General features: G+C 42.9%; 1 protein-coding gene across 4 annotated transcripts in view; it reads right to left on the minus strand.

Moving 5' to 3' along the window:
* Positions 1-2,493: 2,493 nt before the first annotated feature.
* The window catches only part of RNF24 (ring finger protein 24), a 76,291-nt gene continuing 61,710 nt past the window's right edge, over positions 2,494-17,074 (minus strand). For all 4 annotated transcript variants that reach the window (XM_049651074.1, XM_049651073.1, XM_049651072.1 and 1 more), the window contains 2 exons: positions 5,504-5,583; positions 2,494-4,527 (listed from right to left, as the gene is read on the minus strand). In XM_049651074.1, the coding sequence (XP_049507031.1) occupies positions 4,389-4,527; positions 5,504-5,583 (219 nt within the window). In that variant the 3' untranslated portion in view covers positions 2,494-4,388. The remainder of the gene's footprint in view (positions 4,528-5,503; positions 5,584-17,074) is intronic.

Here is a 17,074-nt window from a genome sequence, read left to right on the forward strand (position 1 = left end):
CATCCTCCAATTATGGGCTCACCTTTTACAGGTATTCGGACTTCTGAGATGGCTCTTCCCCCATGAATAGGAATGCTCCTTGGATATACTGGTCTGGTATCACATGAGTAAAAGAGAAGAGTTATATATACACGTGTGTAATCCCTGTTTATGCGTAAATGGTCACTGGAAGGATCTACATGGAACATAGTGGAACACAGCGGGTGTTCAAGGGGCAATAAGTTGGGCTCGCTAGGTCAGGGATGCAAGGAAGACTCATGATTTGTGAATTATATGAAGGGATTACCTATTCAAAAATTTATGGAATAGCTGCCAAGGAGCACCATGGGCAAAGACAGATGGAGGTGACTGGCAAGATCAGGAGAGGAAAAGGAAGGGACCCAGGTAAACGCAGGCCTTACCCCAAGGGAGCTCCTGTATCTCAGGAGGCTCTTGCTGAGGTTTTGTTGCTACCTGAGCTACAGAGGAGCCCTATGTGACTGGCATGATCCTGCCTATAATAAGGAACTTCCACAACCCCAGGCCTACTGCCCACCAGGCTTTGGACATTGTATGGTCCTCACGAGAGCCAGCAAAAATGTCACTACAATTCTTAGAGGGCAGAGAAGGAAATCAGCTTCGGGAGGCTAACTTGCATAAAGACACATGGCTGGTGAATGGCAAGGGATGATTAAACTCACTCAGCACTTTTTCTGTCCAGAGCCTCCCTGTGTTCATTCCATAATTCTCAGAAAGCCTTTCAGAAAAACTACAGTTCAGAATAGCTTAGCAGAGCAAGACCAGGCCACAGAGGTGGCAGGCTTTGGAGTGGGGCTGTGGAAAGGTACAAATTGGTCCTCTAATGGGTCCAAGGGACTTGGCACTGGGGCAAAGGATCTTAATTTTGTCAAGATGTGTTAAGAACAGGCTATCTGGCAATGATGGAATGTTCCCTGTATTCCTCAGCTTAGACTTCCCCTTGGGCCACCTACTCGCATCTGGCCATTTCTGTCTAGTCCAGCTCCCTGCCTTGGTGGGCACAGGCTACGAGGACCTCACCTGCCAGGGACAGGCCCAACCACATCACACTGTGGCAGGGAGAAGCGGCAGATGACAATGTCTTATGCCTACTTAATCAGGAATCAAGTCAGGCTGGTTTTGTTCCCTGTTTCTAAAGCCACCTGAATTCAGCTGTACTCCTAGCAACAACTAGATAATGATGCAGCCACCCATGGAGTTCAGTTGGGGCTGAGTTACATTCTTTTAACCCACAGCATACAAGTAACATCCGATCTTTGAGCTGCTTAGACACAGCAAGACAAAGTAAAAAAAAAACAACAAAACAACCAAAACCTGCCATGTCACCCCCCCAGTGGCCCAAGAGCAGACCAAAGTCCCCACGTGTCTACAGATTAAAAGATCACCAACAACTTCCCAACAAAAGATAGATGTGGCCAGGGTGGCCTCAGTGTAAGGTGTGAGCCTGTGCCAAGAGTATTAGGGGATCCTTAACTCATTCTTTAAAAAGTTCAGATGAAGATTTAACCTTGTCCACAGACAACTGTGTTTTAATCAGAATTGAAGATGTAAATTAAGCCCTGGCCATTGGCAATAATGACAGTGCAGCACAGAGTCCTGGAGGAGGAGGACCCAGGTCTGGGGAGCAGGTGCATTCAGGTTGTCTTGCTAAGAGTGGCAGGAACTACTACTCTGGGTGACACTGGCCGAGCTGCAGTGGGACACCGAGCCAAGAAAGGAGATGGTGAGCAGAGTGAATATTCACCACTCCATATCCAGCCCCACCCTGGTGCAAGGGTGGCATTTAAAAAGCCCTCCACATTCACAGGTGTGGAGGTCACGTTAGTGGCACCTCGTGGGGGTTGGTGCCCAATGGAGAGTGCACGGCATTCTGGCGCTTTCCTCTAATGGCTGGAAATATGCACCAACCATATCAACTTGCCCTTCCTGTGACAGGGAAATGAACTAATCTACCCACACATACAGGGGCAGAAAAAAGCTGCAACTGATGAGTTATAATCTTGCCAAAGCTGTGAGCTGAAATCATTTGCAGTTTTTAGAGCATGCGAATTCCTCCCTTCAGGGGAAAAATTCTCTTTCCTGTTGGAACCTTGTAACAAGGTGAGATCTGTCCCAAGCCATCCCATGGGGAATGGTGGGTGTTGGCCACAACTGAGGCTAGTCTAGAAGCAGACCTACTTTTGGGGCGCCTGGGTGGCGCAGTCGGTTAAGCGTCCGACTTCAGCCAGGTCACGATCTCGCGGTCCGTGAGTTCGAGCCCCGCGTCGGGCTCTGGGCTGATGGCTCGGAGCCTGGAGCCTGTTTCCGATTCTGTGTCTCCCTCTCTCTCTGCCCCTCCCCCGTTCATGCTCTGTCTTTCTCTGTCCCAAAAATAAATAAAAAACGTTGAAAAAAAAAAATTAAAAAAAAAAAAAAAAAGAAGCAGACCTACTTTTGATACTGGTCACTGGAAACATTTCACTGTAAACTGGGTGCTTTGCAGCATTCAACTCCATTGTGCTACCAACACAATGCAGAAATGGTGAAAGTAGGAGCACATGAAAATCTTTTCAAGGATGCCCAACAGGCTAAGGCTTTCATATAAAAATACCCCACACTTCCTTGCTCTCTTGAAGCAGCCAGTTGGCGTGACATGAATAGGTCACAAGGAGGAAACAGCCAATTCTGACCAACTGGATTTGTAATTTTCCAAGCTGGATTTTGTCCAGCACTTTCCTAGGCTAATGGGAATTTTCCTCATCTGACCCCAGCCATCTGAGCCAAGGACAGGTTCTGTCTCCCATTCTAAGATGGTAGAGACGAATCCAGAAAAAAATCCCTGGAGACATGCCATGAACAGAGTAGTAAAGCTTCCCCCATTCTCTCTCCATACCATGCAGACCACATTTCCAATGAGAAACTGTCCTCACTCACACCTGGGGAATGGAGCAGAGGCAAAGCTGTTGACGAAGAGTCCACCCTATAACAGAAGGAGGTGGAAAGCAGTGCCGTGGAAAAGAACTTTCTATCTGACCCAAAGCCACTTCAGATGGCAAATTTATACAGTATTCATGAATCCGAATGGACTCTTCAGTCATTTCTAGAAAAGTTGGACAGAAAGAGCCAAAGAGCAGCATGCATTTCTCTCCTATAAAGACACTTTAAATTACTTATCGCAAGTCTGAATACTGAGGCACACACCAATGGGTGAACAGCCCTACGGGAGCTTCCTGAAACTATTTACAATTTCAAGTGGATCCCTCGCTTCAGAATTACAGAAAGATCTTATTTGGGATGCTTCAAATTGTTAAAAAGCCAATGACAGGCATTTTCTCTTAAGTAGAAACACAGGGCAGGAGAGGGAAGGAAACGGAAGGAGTGGAGAGAGGCAAGGGAGTCAGCATCCTCTCATCTCAGCAGGGCCCGGAAGACTGGCCATTCTCAGGAAGAAGCTCCCCTTGGGAGCCATCTGAGAGGCTCACAGCAGCTCCTTACTGAGGCAGTGGGCTAAGACCAGCAGCTGCACTGGAACCCCACTGTAGGGGTGGGCAGCACCCTGAGGCTCCCTGGGTCACACACAGACAGCACATCCCCTGCTGGGGCTCCAGATGGGCGGCCTGGCTGGGCTTCACTGGGGAGTTTGGGGGGGGCGGGCAAGAATAAGAGGAAATGACTTCTGACCAAGCCTTTCCAAGCGCATCTAATGTGTTTAGATGATTTGATAAGCAAGTGTCATGAACTTGAGGGAGAAGGAGTGGCAAGGGGGCACTGCTGCTCTGTGGTAACCAAAGCCCCTGGGTTCCAAGATGACCTTATCAAAGGAACATGTGAAAAGCCTCGTTGGCACTGCCTCACCAATCACTGGCAACCAGTCGGGCTTCAACTGAGGTAACCGCTGGTTTTACTTGGCTCAGGGACTGCCAGGAGGGTCTGCTACTGCAAAAGCATGCACGGTCTGCATAGAAGCTCATCTGTCCGCGGGGGGGGGGGGGGGGCCCGGGGGGGGGGGCTTTAAACACCTGCCCTCAGTTCCCTTCTCTAACAGTCCTATCTTCCCTTCTGCTTGATAAAGATTCACCTTGACATGGAGAAAAGTATCTGGGAGACAGAGTAATGGCGTCAGCAAGAGACCCTCGTGAAATTTCTTGAACGTAACCGGAAGGCTTATCCATCATCCACTCCTCTTCTCTTGGCATGGGGTAGTGTCAGCGTGCTTTGGTTGTCACAAGACCCAGCAGTCTGGCTTCCCAGTGTAGCTGGCCCGAGTTCTTCATGAGGCAAAGGAAGTGGCAGCTGGTGCCCCAGGTAGAGCAGCCAACGCAGAGACCGCTTGTGTTCCTCCTGGCTCCATATGGATGTCGGATCCCACAGCAGTTTGGTCCTTGGGGGAGCTATACGATGTTCTCTGCCCCGGGCAGGGGCCCCTGCGGGGGTCCACGGTCCTGCTTACTGTGCAGCTGGGCCAGCTGCAGAACTGGCATGTTGCACAGTGGACATACTTTACGAACCTCGAGCCACTTAATAAGGCACCTGCAGGATGAGACAACACAGGAGGAAGATGTCAGTCCCAGGCTTATGGCACCCCCTGCCAGATGCCTCATGGGTTAAACACATCTGCCCCTCTAGCCAGGGGCTGATGTGAACACTCAGATCCCAAGCAGCTCCACCAGCAGGTGGAGAATGCCTGTAACCCTCTGGAGAAATCAAAGCCTCTAATCTTCTAAAAGGTGATACGAATCAGCCACAGCATGCTATACCCTCGAATCATCCATGACTTCTTAAAGGATGAAGTACACTGAGGAGGGTGGTGGGAAGTAGGAGAAATAAAAGTTTTTAATAGAAATGAAAACAAAAAATTGTGAGAGAAGAGGGAATATTAGTATGTTGGCATAGGAGATGGCTTCACACTCCCACTTACATTCATACTTTATTTATTTTGATTTAAAATAACTGGTTTTAAGTTTTTAGGAATAGAAACTCTCGTTGGAAAATTCCATTTAAAGCAGCTGTTCGTAGCCTCAGCTCTAAGGAGGTGTGGGCTTATTTGGCCCTCTGCCCAAAGTCCTGCCTGGCAGTCATGTTCCACCACCCCGGTCCCTCCTGATGTCACGTATGTACACACACACACGTGCACGCACACACCTCACTCCACAGGGTGCGTTGAGCTTGCTGCATTGCAGACTAATCATGAAGCTGTCCGGCTTGTCTGGCACTGCTCTAAACCCACAAGTAAGTGGCTCAATGTGCCTCAAATTCAGGTCCCTTTAAATAATTCCACACCAGGGGCACCTGCGTGGCTCAGTCAGTTAAGCGTCCAACTTTGGCTCATGATCTTGCCACTGGGTGAGTTCGAGCCCCGCGTCGGGCTCTGTGCTGACAGCTCAGAGCCTGGAGCCTGTTTCGGATTCTGTGTCTCCCTCTCTCTCCCTCTGCCCCTCCCCCCTTGCTCACTTGCTCTCTCTCAAAAAACAAACATTAAAAAAAATAATTCCATACCAATACTCACTTTCTGTGAAAGGCATGCTTACATGGACAAATGCCCAACTCATCTCGAGGCTTGAAGTCTTCTAGACATACTGCACAGAGCTGAAAGACAATTGCACACATGAAGCAGAGTGCTAAATACTCTCCCAGGCCCAAAAGTAAAGTGCAGGCCCCCCGAAGCCAGCCATTTGAAGGGACTTACAAGGTCCCACAACTCCTTAAGTGAAAGAAGCAGGCTTGAATGGGCGAGGTCTTCTGAAGAGTCTCCTGCTCTTCCTGTCATACATCTTCAAGATGGAGGGCAGACAGGAGAAGACAGAAAGCAAGCAGCAGCTTCCTTTACTTCAGTAGTCAGAAGAGTCTGACTTGGCTTATTCTCAGTAGACAGGCTAAACATAAAGCGGTTGTCCTGGGTGGGTGAGGGGCTGGCTTCGCCAGGGAATGCTCTGCCCGCTCAGCAGCACGGCCCCTGAGGGGAGTGCTCATGCCCCGGGCCAGGCCCTGGAGCCCTCCTTTGGTTTTCACAATGTAGACACTATAAACTACATGGCACAGCCTGTGGTGACGTGCTTCTCACAGTCCCTGGGGTCCCTCACTTATGGGCTGCCTTGTCAACGTCTTTGTCATATATAAAGTTATTCAAGAGTCTCTAATAGTTAAACTTATGAAAATACACAGACGGGGCCAGGCTCACTCTCTGACAGGTGGCTAGGCTCCACTGCCTGGAAAGAGGCCTTCACTTCCAACCACTACTCCTTGGGCACACAGCAGCGTCCAGAGACATCAAGTATTGTTGCATATACCCACTTCACAGGCAAGAAAACAGAGGCCTGGAGCCACCCTGGTGAGTGGCCGGACCTGGCTGAGGACCCAGGTCTGTTGCACTGATGTGCTGCTGTCCTCCTTGTCTCCTGCCCAAAGGTTGAACTCCTCCCTGCTTGTTTCCCTGTCCATCTCCAGGGATCCTGATTCAACCGTCACCATTTCTTGTCCATCCAGCTGACACGGCCTCCCTGTTGCCTGTTTCTTAACCTGTGATGTGTAGCCCAGTGTCTTACGTTATGTGATAGGCCACGTGGCTCTTGGTGCCCTGTGGCCAGTGCTGTGAATCTCAGTTTTCCAACACCCTTCTCTGGGGAGCTCTCAGGAGCCTTGTACACAGCAGATAGGATCTTCACAGGAGGAGAATGGTAACTGTCTTATCAAGACTCAGCCTTACCATGGAGACAGCAGGAGAGCAGGGGAGGAGGAAGGACAGAGAGCTGGCCTTGGCTCAGACACCCACTAGCTGTGGGACCTCTGTTCTCATGTGGCCTCTCAAGCTCTGTTCCTTCATCTGTAGAGTGGGGACACTACCTGCCCCACTGTCATCAGTTCAGACTGGGGACAGGGCTGAGGAGGCAGTAAGGCAGTCTACCAATACCAGTTGTTTTTATTTATGTTTAAATTTCATGACGGGAACACTGTTTTTAAGCCCATTTTTGACTTCTGCAGGAAGGCTGAGAACGAGCTGTGTGGGTAAAGGTGAGAAACTAGCAGTTCCAGCCTTGGGGGTGATTTTTTGGGCTTCTGCTTAAAAGGAGAAATGATGTTCCCATCTGGTAGGCATGCTGGGAAGGCCCAGCTTTCCTCCCAGCACAGGGAGGGAAACAGGGTCAGGACTGCTGGCTGTGCCCTGTGGAGATTCAGCACTGATCCTACCAAAGGGCAAGAAGTTGGACGAGCCACTCAATTTTAATTTGCTTATTTTTCTAGGATCCAAAATTAGATGTGTAGCCTTTTTAAAATGGAGTTACAATTAATGGTTATAATGTGCTATTATGTTGTTAAACAAATTCTAAAACCATAGTCACCTGTAAGGAAAAAAAGGTTAAATTCTGACATGTTAAGTGCCAAAGGTGACCAAAAGCAAGGGCAGTCATGAAGAGAAAAGCCTCCGATCTGACTTTTCAGAAGTTCCATGAAGGGCCAAAGTAATTTTACAACTTTACAGGTCCTATTTTGCACTTTATAGTATTTCAACAACAAACTGCTTCTCCATTGTAACTTCCCACACCTTTTTAAAAATGGAGGTATATTTCACATAATATTCATCCCTTTAAAGTATACAATTCAGCATTTTTTAGTATATTCACAGAGTTGTGCAACCATCACCACTATCTAATTCCAGAACATTTCATTCCATGCTCCCAAAGCCCACACCCATAAACAGTCACTCCCCATTCCCCCTTCTCGCAGTCCCTGGCAATCACTTACAACTTTCTGTCTTGATGGATTTGTCTATTCCGGTCATTTCCAGAATGGAATGGAATCATGAAATGGTATCATACAATAAGTGGTCTTTTTTTGTCTGCCTTCTTTCATTTAGCAAAATGCCTTCAAGGTTTATTCATGTTGTATCATGAATCAATATTTACTTTTATGGCTAAATAGTAGTATGGATACACTATATTTGTTTATCCATTCATTAGTTGATGGTTACTTGGATTGTTTCTACCTTTTAGCTATTATGAATAATGTTGCTCTACTCTAAACAAGTAACACGAGTTTTCAATTCTCTGGGTATATATCTAGGAGTAATTGCTAGGTCATATGGTAATTCTGTATTTAACTTTTTGAGGAATTACTAAATTGTTTGTTTCCCAGAATGGCTACATCATTTCACATTCCCACCAGCAGTGTATGAGGGTTCCAATTTCTCCATATCATCAGGTAATTTTTATTGTCTTTTTGATTATAACCATCTTAGATGGTATGAAGCGGTAATCTCATTGTGGTTTTGATTTGTACTTTCCTAATGACTAATGATGTGCTTATCGGCCTGTTGTATATCTTCTTTGGAGAAATGTCTGTTCAAAATTCTTTGTCCACGTTTTTAGTTGGGTTATTTTTCTTTTTACGGGTTGTAAGAGTTCTTTATATATTCTAGATACAATTCCTTATCAGATAGCCAACTGATTTTGACAAAGGTGCAAAAAAGCATTTCAATGGCAGGACAACCTTTTCAACAAATGGTGTCGGAGCAATTGGACATCCATAGCTGGCTATCACCAAAAGCCTGATATCACCCCTAAAGCATAAGCAATTGAAGGAAAAAAGTAAATAAAATGGACTTTATCGAATTAAAAAACTTTTGTTCTACAAAAGACCTTGTTAGGATAAAAAGGCTGATATAAAATATTTGCAGTTCTTTTTATTTTGTAGGCTTTTTATTGAATTGTAACTGTTATTTCTATGTTGTGGATACTTCCTACTCTTATCAGATAGAAGATCTCCAAGTATTTTCTCCCTGTGGGTTATCTTTTTACTTTCTTGACAATAAGGGTTTTTAAATTTTGATGAAGTTCAATTTATCTTTTTCTTTTGGTTGCTTGTGCTTTAGGTGTCATATCTAAGAAACCATCGTTTAACCCAAAGCCACGGAAATTTAGATCTATGTTTATTTCTAAGAGTTTTGTAATTTTAGTTGTTACATCTGGGTCTTTGGTCCATTTTTAATTTTTATATATGGTGTGAAGCAGAGCCCTAACTTCATTATTTTATACAATTTGGTTATCCCAGCACCATTTGTTGAATCAACTGTTCTTTTCTTATTGAATTGTCTTGATGCACTTGTTGAAAATCAATTGACCATAATTGTATACATTTGTCTTTTTTTCTTAAAATAACTTTTTTGGGGGTGCCTGGGTGGCTCAGTCAGCTAAGCGTCCAACTTCAGCTCAGGTCATGATCTCATGGTTCATGAGTTCGAGCCCCGTGTCAGGCTCTCTGCTGACACCTTGGAGCCTGGAGCCTGCTTCGGATTCTGTGTCTCCCTCTCTCTCTGCCCCTCCCCTGCTCTTTCTCTGTCTCTCTCAAATAAATAAATAAATAAACAAACAAATAAATAACTTTTTTTTTTTTTAAGTTTGAGAGAGAGAAAGAGTGTGTGCATGCGTGTGTGAGTTGGGGACGGGAGAGAGGGAGAGAGAGAATCCCAAGCAGGCTCCATGCTGTCCAGCTCAGAGCCCCGATGTGGGGCTTGAACCCATAAACCGTGAAATCATGAGCTAAGCTAAAACAAAAAGTTGGATGCTTAACCAACTGAGCCACCTAGGTGCCCCATATAGGTTTGTTTCTGAACTCTCAATTCTATTCCAGTGATCTGCACATCTCTCCAACTGGTAGGATCACACTGTCTTCAAACTGAGGCTTTGTGTTAAGTTCTAAAATTGGGAGATGTGACTCCTCCAACTCTGTCCTTTTGCAAGATTGTTTTCAGCTATTCTGGGTCTCTTGCATTTTCATGTGCATTTTAGGATCTGCTTGTCAATTTTCACCAAAAAAAAAAAAAAAAAAAAAAAAAGGCAGCTGTGATTTTGATCGGGATTTGTCGATTCTGTAAATATTTGGGGGAATATTGCCATTTTATCAATAGTAGGTCTTCCAAACCACAAACATGGTAGGTTTTTCCACTTATATAGGTCTTCTTTAATATCCTTCAATGGTATTTTGTACTTTTCAGTGTACAAGTCTGAGCTTTTGTTAAATTAATTCCTACCTGCTCTTTTTGATGCTGGTGTAAATGGAATAGTTTTCTTAATTTCACTTTTGGATTATTCATTGCCAGTGCATAGAAATACAGCTGGTTTTTGTATGTTGATCTTATTTGTTGCACTCATTTATTAGCTCTCATGATTTTTGGTGGATTCTGTAGGGTTTTCTGTTTTTATAAATTCATGTCATCTGAAAGTAATAGTTTTCCTTTTTCCTTTCCAATCTGGATGCCTTTTATTACTTTTTCTTGCCTGACTGTTCTGGCTAGACCCTGCAGCACAGTGCAGTACAATTGCAGTACAATGCTGAATAAAAATGGCAAGAGCAGACATCCTTGTCTTGTTCTGATCTTAGGGGAAAAAGCTTTCAGTTTTTTACCATTAAGTATGATGTTAGCTCTGTGTTTTCCATAGATCAAGTTGAGGAAGTTCCCTTCTATTCCTAGTTTGATGAGTGTTTTTATCATGAAAGAGTTTTCAATTTTGTTAAGGGCTTTCTCTGCATCTACTGAAGTGACCATGTGTTTGTTTGTTTTTTTTTTTCTTCTCCCTTTATTCTGTTAATAGGGTGTATTACATTGATGGATTTTTCTTTGTTAAACCAACCTTGTATTCCTTGGGATAAATTCCATTTGATTATGGCATATAATTCTTTTTATATGGTGGTGGATTTAGTTTGCTACTATTTTGTTGAGGATTTTTTCTCCTATGTTCATAAGAGATACTGGTTTGGAGTTCTCTCTCTCTCTCTCTCTCTTTTTTTTTGTGTGTGACGTCTTTGTCTGGTCTTTACATTAGGGCCTGATAGAAGGAGATAGGAAGAGTTCCTCATCACTCTTCATTTTTTGAAGTCAAAGAATGGACTATGATAATGTTAGCCCTGCCAGAAGCTGGGATAGGAAGACACATTTACTGACTGGTTAGTCTATAAATACTTGAGTTTGCTTGTTTTACATGTTAAAAGTAGAAAAGTTCTTAACTGATGGCACCTGCAGAAAGCAGAAGGAAGCTGAGTCAAGTAGCTCCAAAGTAATTTTTTTGCAGGTTGGGGAACAGCAGAAGCTTCAAGTCTGTGGGGGCAGTTGGGACAGCATGTGATGACTCCAGACTCAACACCTAGGGCCACACTATTTTTTTTTTTTTTTTGTATCCAAAATGTGTTTATTGGGATGGTTTCCCACTCGTCTTGATTCAGGGTGCTTTTAGTGCTGCTTTTATCTGAAAGAGCATCCTTCTGTTAAGTCTTACTTTTCTTTGTGTAGGTTGGCAGAGGAGAGTGAAATAGCTAACGCACAAAATTACTATTTGTGCACGGTTAAAGGTGGTGGTGATTTTACAGCAACCTGGGCATTTCACATTCATGAAGTAGGAACTGGGGCTCTGCACTAGATGCTTCTTCTTGCGTTTCCTCTTCTCCTCTTCTGGAGAGGGAATGGAGGAGCTTCTGTGTGAGGGCATTTTCTGGTTGGGGGAGGTTATCACCATGGGAAAGGCTAGGGTCACACTCTTTCCCTATGCTCAGAAGCTGGATAATATACCCATTCTACTCAACTTTCTTAAATCTCAATTTCTACAAATGCAAAATAAGGAATAATACCTATCTTATCTGAGTTTTTAAAAACGTGAGTTACCTTGCTCTTAAGATAATTATATGAAGTAATAGACATGTTGGTAATCTTGCCACCTTGTACACTGATTCCAGAGGCAGCATTTCTAGTTCAGAGGTGTCATTTAAGGTTGGAATCTTTGGGAACTATGAAAGCAACCTACAGATGGTTCTGCCATTCAGGAAAGGTCCAGCTTTCTGGTTCCAAATGAAGTACAGTGGACAGTCCCTTCCATGGCCCTCATATGTTCATATCCTTGGCCCACTGCTGTACATGCCTCATTGATTTGTGACCTTCTCTCCTACGGGGCCAGTGTTCTCTAACGGAAGGGAGGGACTATACCCACTCAATCTCTAGGGTCCTACATACTTTCAGTTCTTTAGACACGCTTTGGATTTTTGTTGTTGTTTGTTTTTAACTATTTTTGCAATTTTAACAAACCTTGGACAAACCTCAGTTGGGATCCAAATATTTGTATATTTTTAAAAGTAAAATTCGAGAATGTGATATGTAAGAAGATGGATCAATAGTCCTAGAAAGACTGAATGGGTTTAAATCTCTTTCTATATAAGACAAGGATGTGGTAAAACTTGCACTGCCAGAGCCACCTCCTCACTGGAGCAAAGGGAAGGGGATGAGCCTATGGGGAGGTGAGGAGAAGAAGGAAAAGATATTTTTTACTTTACATAGGGGGCAACTCCAATGGGTCCAACCTTTCTGTAGTCTCTTCTTATGGAAAGCAGGGCAGAGCAGGGCTACAGTGTACCTGCCACATTACTCCTCTGCCTGACCTGAGAAAACCGATGGCTCTTTCTAGTCCTTGTGCAGCTAGGTTCCCAGCTGGTGCCGAGATGCAGAGGGAAGCAGGGTGTCCTTTCCCTTTTGTATGTACAGGCAATACCTGATGGAAGGGGGGTTGGGCCTGAATTTATTCAAACTTGGAAGCTACATGGATGGCTCTACCACTGTATTGTGGATGTGGACTCAGGGTTCTACAAAACTATGCATATTCTGATTGACCCATATAAGCACAGCAGGTAGATGAGGCCTTCTCTGGTGGGGTGGCAGGACAGAAAGAGTGCAGTGTGGGGGCACATGGATGGTTCAGTCAGTTAAGCATCTGACTCTTGATTTCAGCTCCAGGTCATGATCTCATGGTCGTGAGGTCATGCCCCTCTTCAGGCCCCACGCTGGGCGTGGAGCCTGCTTAAGATTCTCCCTTTCTCTCTCTCTATCTCTCTCTGTTCTTTCCTCACTCATGCATGAGCTCTCTCCCTCTCTCTCTTCCCCCAACCCCCCAAAAAATGCAATGCAACAACAAAATCTGAATAATGGCTGAAAATCAGCCTTGGTTAAAGTCAAACCTACATATTTATGAAGCTGAGTAAACCACAAACAGGATAAATCCAAAGAAATCTATGCTCAGATATATCATAATTAAGTTATTGAAAACTAAGGACAAAAAAAACCTTTGAAAGCAGTTGGAGAAAAAAGACACTGATAGAGGATCAATGACTTGAATGACTGAATTTCTCATTGGTAATGGTGAAGGCCAGAAGAAGTGGCACATTTTATTTTTATTTATTTATTTTTTCAATATATGAAGTTTATTGTCAAACTGGTTTCCATACAACACCCAGTGCTCATCCCAAAAGGTGCCCTCCTCAATACCCATCACCCACCCTGCCCTCCCTCCCACCCCCCATCAACCCTCAGTTTGTTCTCAGTTTTTAACAGTCTCTTATGCTTTGGCTCTCTCCCACTCTAACCTCTTTTTTTTTTTTTCCTTCCCCTCCCCCATGGGTTTCTGTTAAGTTTCTCAGGATCCACATAAGAGTGAAACCATATGGTATCTGTCTTTCTCTGTATGGCTTATTTCACTTAGCATAACACTCTCCAGTTCCATCCATGTTGCTACAAAGGGCCATATTTCATTCTTTCTCATTGGAAGTGGCACATTTTAAAAGTGCTGAAAGAAAAGAAGTGTCAACCTAGAGTTCTACGCCCTTCCTTCAGGAATGAAAATGAAATAAAGACATTCTCAGATGAAGGCAAACTAGTAGAATTCAGAACCAGCAGATTTGCTCGAAAAGAAATGCTAGAGGAAGTTCATCAGATAGAAGGAAAATGACATTAAGAAGGAAACCTGATGGTAATGCAAGCTGGTGCAGCCACTCTGGAAAACAGTATGGAGGTTCCTCAAAAAATTAAAAATAGAACTACCCTATGACCCAGGAATTGCACTATTAGGCGTTTATCCACAGGATACAGGTATGCTGTTTCAAAGGGACACATGCACCCCCATGTTTATAGCAGCACTATCAACAATAGCCAAAGTACGGAAAGAGCCCAAATGTCCATCAATGGATGAATGGATAAAGACAATGTGGTATATATATATACAATGGAGTATTACTCGGCAATCAAAAAGAATGAAATCTTACCATTTGCAATGACGTGGATGGAACTGGAGGGTATTATGCTAAGTGAAATTAGTCAGAGAAAGACAAAAATCAAATGACTTCACTCATATGAGGACTTTAAGAGACAAAACAGATGAACATAAGGGAAGGGAAACAAAAATAATATAAAAACCAGGAGGGGGACAAAACAGAAGAGACTCATAAATATGGAGAACAAACTGAGGGTTACTGGAAGGGTTGTGGGAGGGGGGATGGGCTAAATGGGTAAGGAGCACTAAGGCATCTACTCCTGAAATCATTGCTGTACTATATGCTAACTAATTTGGATGTAAATTTTAAAAAATTAAAAAAAAAAAGTGCAAAAAAAAAAAAAAAGAAAAAAAAAGAAAAAGAAAGTATGACCCAGAAAAAAAAAAAAAGGAAACTTGAAGGGGCACCTGGCTGGCTCAGTTGGTTAAGTGTCCGACTCTTGATATTTCGGCTCAGGTCGTGATCTCACAGTTTATGAGCTTGAGTCCTACATCAGGTTCTGTGCTGACAGCATGGAGAGTGCTTGGGATTCTCTCTCTCTCTGCCGCTCCCCTGCTCTTTCTCTCTCTTTCTCTCTCAAAATTAAATAAACATTAAAAAAAAGAAGAAGAAGGAAACTTGAAGGGGCATCTGGGTGGCTCAATCAGTTAAGCGTCCAACTCTTGATTTTGGCTCAGGTCACAGTCTCACAGTTCATGGGTTCAGGCTCTGTACCGATGGGATGGAACCTGATTGGGATTCTCTCTCTCCTTTCTCTCTGCCCCTCCCCTCAGCATATGCACACACATGGACTATATATATATATATATATATATATATATATATACACACACACACACATTAATAAAAGAAACTTGGAATATTAGGAATGAAGAGCAACAGAAATGGTAAATATCTGAATATTTATGACTATTTTTCCTTTCCAGAATCCTTTAAAATATATTTGACAGTTATAAGTAAAAAATATAACACTGTCAGATGGATTTTCAATGTATATAGATGTAATATGATAGCAACTGCATAAGTGGAAAAAGGTAAAAGGGTCTATCTACATGGTGGAACATTTCTACGTTCCAACTGAAGTGCTAAAAAAATAGTTCCAGGTGTATTTATTTTGTAATTCTCTAAAATATTACACAAAAAAGATAAAGCTAAAATCACAAAAGATACTAAAAATGGATTACTAAAAGTCTTCAAATAATCCAAAGGTGGCAGTAAAAGGGAAACGAGAATGAAAGAGGGAAAAACAGAAGACAGGTAATAAAATGGTAGACCCAATTACAAACATCAATAACTGCCTTGAATGTAAATGGTCTAAACACACCAATTAAAACAAAGATTGGCAGAGTGGATTAAAAAAAAACCATCATGACCCAACTTTATGCTATCTATAAGAAAACTCACTTCAAATATAATTCTATGGGTAGACTGAAAATAAAAGGATGGAAAAATACAGGCCATGGAAACATTAATCAAAAGAAAGCTAGAGGTGCTGTACTAATATCACACAAAGATTCCAAAGCAAAGAAAACTGCCAGAGATGAAGAGGGATATTATGTCTTGACAGAGGGATCAATTCACCAAGAAGACATAAAAATCCTAAATGTATAATAAGCACTAAAAACAGAGCTTTATATAAAGCAGTATATACATACATGGAAAGACATAATGTGTTTTTAGATCGTAAGACTCAACATGGTAAAGATGCCAATTTTCCCCTGACTTACAGATTCGATGCAATCCTAATCAAAATCCCAGGAGGACTTTTTCTTCTTTTTCGTAGATATAGACTAGCTGATGCCACAATTTAAATGAAAGAGCAAGGAACTAGACTAGCTAAAACAGTTTTGGAAAAGAAGAATAAAGTTGGAGGAATCCTATTGTCTTATTTTGACTTATTATAAAGCTGTGGTGTTGGTGAGGGAATGGGTACATAAATCAATGGAACAGAATGGAGAACTGAGAAAGACAGTCACAAAATATGGCCATTTGATTTCTGACAAAGGAGATTTAATGGAGAAAGCAACTACTCAACAAAAACTAGAGTTGGGGACACTGTGGTGAACAAAGACTAAATGCAAATAGGGAGCAGATCGTAAACTAATGCCAAGACTCTCCAGCTTTTCTTGAAGAAACCCAGATCTGGCAACAACTGGCCATGACAACAATTAGCTAGAGCTGAGTGCTAGCAACTCCTTTAACAGGACCTGCATTCCCCAGTATGTCACAGATTCCATAGCACCTTTCTGTTTTTCTCGACACTAGATGTCAAGAAAATGTTTTTCTTGACATTAGAGGTCATTTAGGACTCCACTTACATGACTGTTCTGTTGTTTCTCTTAGAGATCTCCTTCTCTGTATCTGTTTCTCTATTAAAAGATGGAGAAATAAAAACAGGGAAGACTATGGGTATTAAGAGGATATTTTTCTTTGTAGAAGGATAATATATTATGTTTTGAATATGTATATAGTACCTCCTTAGCTTCACTCAGTGTAAGTGTTGCTTGACCCCTATACTGGTAGAAAAAATTAAACAAAAATGATACAGTCATAGATGTAGAGCTAACTAATAAGCTGGAGGGGGCAGGGGTGGTGTCTGGGCATCTGAGTTGGTAAGGTCCCAGGAAGGCTCCCTTAGGGGAGCAAAAGCCAAGAAGTAGCTATGTGATTATGCAATATCAGACCCCTTAAGAACTTCTCAGTATATGTCCCAGATAACACACAGCACCCTTTTGCACACCCCAGTGTGACTTGCTTGTTTACAGTCTTCTCTACCAGATTGTTAACTGCCTAAGGGCAGAAATTAGTATTTTACGCTCCTTTGTGTCTCTGTAGTTTAGTAAGTGTCTGACATGTTTTACGTATTCAATAACTCTAAAATTACTGTAAAAGTAATGTATTATTTTCCTTCTTTAAGACCATTACATATAAAACTAACATCACTTTTGGGGCGCCTGGGTGGCTCAGTCGGTCAAGCATCCGACTTTGGCTCAGGTCA

Source organism: Panthera uncia, assembly GCF_023721935.1.
Source record: "Panthera uncia isolate 11264 chromosome A3 unlocalized genomic scaffold, Puncia_PCG_1.0 HiC_scaffold_11, whole genome shotgun sequence".
NCBI classification, from domain to species: domain Eukaryota; kingdom Metazoa; phylum Chordata; class Mammalia; order Carnivora; family Felidae; genus Panthera; species Panthera uncia.